This window comes from Engraulis encrasicolus, chromosome 24 (genome assembly GCF_034702125.1).
Source record: "Engraulis encrasicolus isolate BLACKSEA-1 chromosome 24, IST_EnEncr_1.0, whole genome shotgun sequence".
Taxonomy (NCBI): Eukaryota; Metazoa; Chordata; class Actinopteri; order Clupeiformes; family Engraulidae; genus Engraulis; species Engraulis encrasicolus.
Window position 1 is genome coordinate 26,542,782 of NC_085880.1, and position 7,500 is coordinate 26,550,281.

A 7,500-nucleotide genomic window follows, 5' to 3' on the forward strand; every position below is an offset into this window, starting at 1 on the left:
TCGATTCTGGTTTTCCGAATGTTAACATCCCCGTAGCCTACTGCATATTTTATTCGATCTATACAAATCGATACGAATGAGCACACCGATCACGAGGCGGGCAGATGACCTAATTATTGGAATTACAAATGTACATGCAGGGGGAATACCACCCAGAGATTGATACCTTACATTGGGTACTTAGTCTCATTTTACTTTGTGAACGCCACCCGTTACACAATCAACTTTACTATGTGCTCCATAACAAAGCTCCATTGCATTGACTTGATATGTTGCTGCTGAGATGTGAGTGGTGTACTTAATATTGTGAGATATAACAACTTAACAGATGTGTCAGTTCTGGTTTTCGGAAAGTAAACACCCCCCTAGCCTACTGCATATTTTATTTGATCTACATCAAATCGATACGAATGAGCACATTATTGGAATTACAAATGCACACATGCTGGAGGAATACACTGTTCAGTAGCGTCAGTGATGAAGGGATGAAGAAGGTGTGGAGAGGTGGCACATTTTGCTCTTCGTCTTCTTCTTCTTCTTCTTCTTCTTCGTCTTCTTCTTCTTCTTCTTCTTCTTCTTCGTCTTCTTCTTCGTCTTCTTCTTCGTCTTCTTCTTCTTCTTCGTCTTCTTCGTCTTCTTCTTCGTCTTCTTCGTCTTCTTCTTCTTCTTCTTCTTCTTCTTCTTCTTCTTCTTCTTCTTCTTCTTCTTCTTCTTCTTCTTCGTCTTCTTCTTCGTCTTCTTCTTCTTCTTCTTCTTCTTCTTCTTCTTCTTCTTCTTCTTCTTCTTCTTCTTCTTCTTCTTCTTCTTCTTCTTCTCTCATGCGTTTGTTTCTGCGTCCTCCAGGTGCGTTCTCGACTCCGGAGCAGAGCTATGGGACGGTGAACCTCCATGCCGAGGTGTCGGACACCATCAGCGTCCTGGTGTACGTGGGAGTGGCCAAGGGCAGCGGCGCACCTTCCAAAACAGGTAGGGCTGCCTATGTGTGTCTGTGTGTGTGTGTATGTGTGTGTGTGTGTGTGTGTGTGTGTGTGTGTGTGTGCATCCGTCCGTGCATCTGTGTGTGCTAAATAAATGTGTGCGTGCACATTCGCACGTGCGTATCTGCGTGTGTGTGTGTGTGTGCTTGCATGCGCAACAGGTGAGAAAATCCAGACCCAATCTCTGTCTCTCTCTCTGTCTCTCGCTCTCTCTCTGTTTCTCTGTCTCTCTCTCTGCTAAAACCAGGTTTTGGGGGATGGGGCTGTTAAATTAGTCTCCCATGGGAAAGCAACTGCTCCTGTGGGAGCAATAAAGAGTGTGTGTGAGGAGACAGAGAGAGAAAGGAGAGACTGTGTGTGTGTGTGTGTGTGTGTGTGTGTGTGTGTGTGTGTGTGTGTGTGTGTGTGTGTGTGTGTGTGTGACTGCGTGTGTGTGTGTTTACACTCTTTGTTCCCCAATGCTGTGTGTGTGTGCGTGTGTGTGTGCGTGTGTGTGTGTGCGTGTGTGTGTGTGTGTGTGTGTGTGTGTGTGTGTGTGTGTGTGTGTGTGGGTGTGTGTGTGTGTGTGTGTGTGTGTGTGTGTGTGTGTGTGTGTGTGTGTGCGTGCGTGCGTGCGTGACTATGTGCCTGTGTGCGTGCATGCGTGCGTGCTTGGGAGTGGGATGGTTAACTACATTATTTGGTGCATTTAAAGGGCCACAGTGACAATTTTTAAAAAATGACAGTTAGTATTCCGTGGCAGTTAGTATTCCGTGGCTGCGCCGTGCAGCTAAAGTGGGTCAGGCTGCAGTTGGAAACAACACCTCCTCCGCCAGCTCCTTCCTCAGTGGAGTGCGCGCACACACACACACACACACACACACACACACACACACACACACACACACACACACACACACACACACACACACACACACACACACACACACACACACACACACACACATACACGAGTTGAAAAAAATATCAGTGTGTTGAACCATTTTTCAAAAAAGACGAAAATTTAGACAAGGTGACCAGTGTGTGTGTGTGTGTGTGTGTGTGTGTGTGTGTGTGTGTGTGTGTGTGTGTGTGTGTGTGTGTGTGTGTGTGTGTGTGTGTGTGTGTCCACGCGCGTGTGCACTGGCATGCGTGCCTGTGCGCGCGTGTGTGCCTGTTCTTGCGCAAGTTTGCGTGCGTGTGTGTGTAAGGGCACTCTGCCAAGGAGGGGTTTTTTTTCTCCCATAGTCTAGGAGAGGATTAAATATAGTTTTCCCCTCCATTTTCCAATGATGAAATAACTCTCTTTAAATGACTGGCTGGTTGAAGCCCTCGTCATAGTAAGACCTCAGCAAGGCAAAATGAGTTTTACAGGATTCTGACACAAACACCGAAGAAGGTAGTCTTGAGTGTCCTACTAGTGCGTGTACTGTTTTGTGTGCGATTCTGTGTGTGTGTGTGTGTACAGTATGTTTGTATTTCTGCCTTTTAAAATATATGTTTGTTTGTTTGTTTGTTTGCCGTAGTTGTATCTCTAGTCCTAGTGTACAAGCTCTTGTTGTTATTTGTCTATTGTGTGAATGCTGTGTCTCTCTCCAAGGACAGTCTTTTTTATTTTTATTTGTGTATTATGCAAATGTAAATGTTGCTTTTCTGAGGGACGGTCTCATTAAAGTGTGTGTGTGTGTGTATTTTTTCTGGACGGCATGAACGCCGGCCCAGCATCTGAGAATCCACAGACTCTTGTTTTGTTTGAAGTGAGCTTGCTGGCACCTGTGGCTGTGTTTATACAAGTGTGTAATGTTTATCTTATCCTCGTGTGTGCGGGTGTGTGTGTGTGTGTGTGTGTGTGTGTGTGTGTGTGCGTGCGTGCGTGCGTGCGTGCGTGCGTGCGTGCGTGCGTGCGTGCGTGCGTGCGTGCGTGCGTGCGTGCATGCGTGCGTGCGTGCGTGCGTGCGTGTGTGTGTCTTCATCTGCAGCTGTGCTGAAGCGTCTGGAGCGTGAGGACCTGGAGGAGGCCGTGAGGAGGCGGCTGCGGGACCCAGCGGAGACGCCCGGAGCTCTGTGGCACGTCTACCGCAGCAAGGACCTCCTGAAGGTGCAGGCCTTCCTCCGCAAGGTGAGGCATGCAGCAACCCCACACACGTACAGGCCGGCCAGGCAGGCCAGGCAGCTAGGCATGCAGGCAGGCAAGTAGGCATGCAGGCAGGCATGCAGTCATGCAGACAAGCAGGCAGGCTTCAGACACCCTGCCATTCAACAGAGCAGGCAGGCAGGCACTCAGGTAGGCAAGCTTCATCAAACCCAACAACCAGCTATCCAAGCAAGCAGTCAGGCATGCAAGCTCCAAAAAATCTGCCATGCAGGCAGGCAAGCAGGTGGGCAGGCAGGCAGGCAGGCAAGCAGACATGCAGGCAGGCAGGCAGACATGCAGGCAGGCAGGCAGACATGCAGGCAGGCAGGCAGACATGCAGGCAGGCAGGCAGACATGCAGGCAGGCAGGCAGACAGGCAGGCAAGCAGGTGGGCAGGCAGGCAGGCAGGCAGGCAGGTTCCAGCAAACCAGCCACCCAGGAATACTTACATGAAACCTGCATGCAGAGAGGGGTCTACTGTGCCCAAATGCAGCAGAGCCTCCGAGGAATACATACTTTCTCCCATTAACCGCACGATAGGAACCACCATATTTCCTCTGGTTTTCCTATTATTTCTTGCGATTCCAGGGAAGTACTTCATAGCTGGCCAACATGGCCTAAGGACAAGATAGGGGACAGGAGAGAGAGAGAGAGAGAGAGAGAGAGAGAGAGAGAGAGAGAGAGAGAGAGAGAGAGAGAGAGAGACAGAGAGAGAGCAAGTACGGAGGGAGAGAAACAGATGGGGGATATAGTGAAAGATAGAGAAGGAAAGAGGGAGGAGAAAGAGGAGATGTGATAGAGGGAGGGAAGGAGAGAGAGAGAGAGAGAAGGACGGATGGAGAGAGGTGGAAGAGAGAAAGAGAGCAGAGAGAGAGAGACTGAAGTGATAGGTCCAGCCGGCAGTGGTACAGAAGTCTGTCCTGACTGGGGGAGGGGAGACTGATGGGGGGGTGGATAGGGGCAGGGCAGGGGGGGGGGGGGGGGGGGGGGGGTAAGTGGGATGAGAGAGGGGGGAGGGGGGAGGGGGGAGGAAGGAGCTGAACCGGCTGAGCTGACCGGCTTTAGTGGTAATACCAGGCCAGACCCTGTGTGACCCTGGAGCGTGTCTTTGTGTGTGTGTGTGTGTGTGTGTGTGTGTGTGTGTGTGTGTGTGTGTGTGTGTGTGTGTGTGTGTGTGTGTGTGTGTGTGTGTGTGTGTGTGTCTGTGTGTGTGTCTGTGTGTGTGTCTGTGTGTCTGTGTACGTGCGTGTGCGTACGTGCGTGTGTGCAGGGGTCATGTTTGTGTGTGTGTTTATCTGTGCATGCGTGTGTATGCGCTCGTGCGTGTGTGTGACTTTGTGGATATCCTAACCGGGACAGGGGTCATCCTGAAAGGCTTCAGGGTATTATTATATGGGCAGTCTCACAATCAGATGTTTTTTTTTCTAGAGATGCATCTAATCAGAGCGCATTTTGTGTTGTTTAGTTTCACAACTGCCTTGTTTTTTTACTATTTGTTTTGGAATGAATGACTCATGGACAACTGACAAAAATACCACCAACTGCCAGATACCATTGCATTCCTTCCTCTTCCTACAGTCACTTACAAATGATCAAAATCAGCACATTATATTTAGAGAAAGCAGAAAGCAACACTAAAACCTTCTACAATGCCTTACATACTGTATGTTGCTCACAGCTTAGAAGACAGCAATTAGGACATGAAAATTACACGTACCTAAAGGCCTAACCTAACAGACTACCGCATCATTTCTGAATGCAATGTGCAACACGCAGTATGTGTGAAATTTGCATGGGCTGTTGGTTGGTTAAAGGTGAGGTAGGAGTTAGTGGTTAATGTGTGTGTGCGTGCGTGCGTGCGTGCGTGCGTGCGTTTGTGTGTGTGAGAGGGTGCACACTTGTGCATGTGGGTGTGTATTTAAGTGTGTGCCTGCGTGTGTGTACAGATGTAAGGAAAATGGTACATAGCTCATAAACTTTCTAGACTAATGAATATGACACAGAATGTGCGTTTATGTGTGTTTCTGTCTGACACTAACATGCGCGTACTGTATGTGTGTGTTTTTGTGAATGTGTGACAATAATGTGCAAGCGTCTGTGTTTTTTGTTAAGGTGCGACACTAATATGCGCGTACCGTGACGTGTGTTTCTGTGCAGGTTTGGCGTGAGGGAGGAGGGAAAAAGAGACCGGGCACTGGCATCAGCCGCGACGACGACGACAGCGACTCGGACGGGGAGGTGGAGCCTCTTCGGGAGGGCAGCGTGTACCTGAGCCCCGCCCTCCGCCAGCGGCTGCAGAGCGAGGAGGACGTCACCTGCCGCACCATCCTGCAGTTCCACGGGGACGCGCTCATCCTGCCCGCAGGCACCATGCACCAGGTGAGGAACATGGGCAACACTTTCTCACAAGGACTCCTGGTTAAAGGGGTATGCCACTATTTTGGGGCTTAATACAGTTAAAATCGTTGGCTGGGGTTTATAAAGGTGGTAAAGTGTCTTATTTTTCATGTAAGCTGTTGTCTTGCTTTAAGTTAAAAGAGGGAACATGTCGCTAAGCTAGTGAAAGTCAATGGATCCGTGTAGCATTGTAGCACCCAAAATAGTGGCATACCCCTTTAAGCATGAGTTAAGCATTATTGAAACCTTCGGTAGCGCTTAGTTAACCGCCTTTCAATCATGTGTTAACCATTATCTCTTTATTATAACTCATCACTTAATCATTAGTAAGTATTAGTAAGTATTTGTTGTTAATATGGTTTGTACATGGTGAATTCACTTCCTGTGTGCGATTCTTGAAGTCTTAGTTAACCTGCCTCTCTTCACTCACTATGATGGCGGTTACACGTACGCAGATATTTTTTAAATGGGGATACTTTTTCCAATCCATTTATGTGGGATATTCACATAAATCACTGTGATACCTAATACAGCTGGTTAACTGATGAAGTTCTCTACCAGGCTAACGACCTGTGCTAATTACCATCAGCTGTTTTACTGGATGGGTCCTTCACCACCCATGTTAGTTTGCTCATGCATCAGTAATTACAATAGCAGTAGCTCATTCATACATTCCTCCAGAAATTCATTCCTTGGCTGCTTCGATCAATTAATTCCTTTCCCTCGTTCAATTAATATATTTCTTTGTCTGTCTTTGGGCAAATATCCATTTTTTGAAGTACATTTTCAGTGTTCAAGGAATGTCTTCAATTTCACTCTGAACTTTTAGCTTAGATGCTTTCTGACCTTGGTCTTCTCTCTGAGGTCCTTATGTGCTTCCTTCTCCCTGAAATGTTCTCATCTTTTTTTCCCCTTCAATCAACTCTTTCTACAACTACTCTCTCGGCCGATTCACTTGATCTTTTCTCCTCTCTCCCGCACTTCTAATTGTTTATTCACTCTCTTCTATACTAAAGCCATCTCTTTATCTATCTTTCAGTCTTTATATATACAGTACTGTATTTGTATTCCACCACCACCACCACCACCTCCTCTCTCTCTCACTCCCTCTCTCCCTCTCTCTTTCGCCCTCTCTCTCTCTCTCTCTCCTCTATACTTTTTAAGAGAAACGTTCACTATAACCTAGGGTTAACTGTCTTGATGGTGTATTCTAGCGAGTGGCTTTGTGCTGAATACTCTACATATACTAGATGTTGATACATCATTCGTTGTGTTTTTTCCGCATTGCTTCACAGGTGCTCAACCTCCACGGCTGTGTCCAGGTGTCGACAGACTTCCTCTCGGCCGAGCACGCTCACAACTCCTACTACCTGACGCAGGAGCTCCGGCCCTCCAAAGACCTCATGAACTTTGAAGACAAACTACAGGTGAGGCCTCACAAGTGCATGAGAACGCACAAGCACAGATGCATGCACACATGCACACATGCACACACACATGTACGCACGCACGCACGCACGCACGCACGCACTCATACACACACACACACACACACACACACACACAAACTCTCTCTCTCTCTCTCTCTCTCTCTCTCTCTCTCTCTCTCTCTCTCTCTCTCTCTCTCTCTCTCTCACACACACACACACACACACACACACACACACACACACACACACACACACACACACACACACACACACACACACACACACACGCACACACACATTTCAATCAGCATCCTGTCCCTTCATTTCACATGTACACTTCAGAGTTAAGTAAGGGTTAACGTTCGGCGAGAAGGTCGCTACCGTGGAATAGCAGCACGACAGAGAGAATCTTTAGACCCCGACGCGGAGCGGAGGGGTCTTGTTCTCTCTGAAGTGCTGCTATTCCACAAAGCGACCGACTCGCCGAAAGTTAACCCGCTTATTATATGGATATACTTAAATGATTCACACATGCGGGGACATTTCTTTAGACCTATTTAATGTTAAGATTGTTGCTGCGCAA

General features: G+C 47.9%; 1 protein-coding gene across 1 annotated transcript in view; it reads left to right on the forward strand.

The window, feature by feature from the left end:
• Window positions 1-7,500, forward strand: part of LOC134441017 (probable JmjC domain-containing histone demethylation protein 2C) — a 145,945-nt gene that overhangs the window by 133,392 nt on the left and 5,053 nt on the right. Inside the window, exons 23-26 of the mRNA XM_063191207.1 lie at window positions 844-966; window positions 2,936-3,075; window positions 5,248-5,469; window positions 6,783-6,914. Of these exons, the coding sequence (XP_063047277.1) occupies window positions 844-966; window positions 2,936-3,075; window positions 5,248-5,469; window positions 6,783-6,914 (617 nt within the window). The remainder of the gene's footprint in view (window positions 1-843; window positions 967-2,935; window positions 3,076-5,247; window positions 5,470-6,782; window positions 6,915-7,500) is intronic.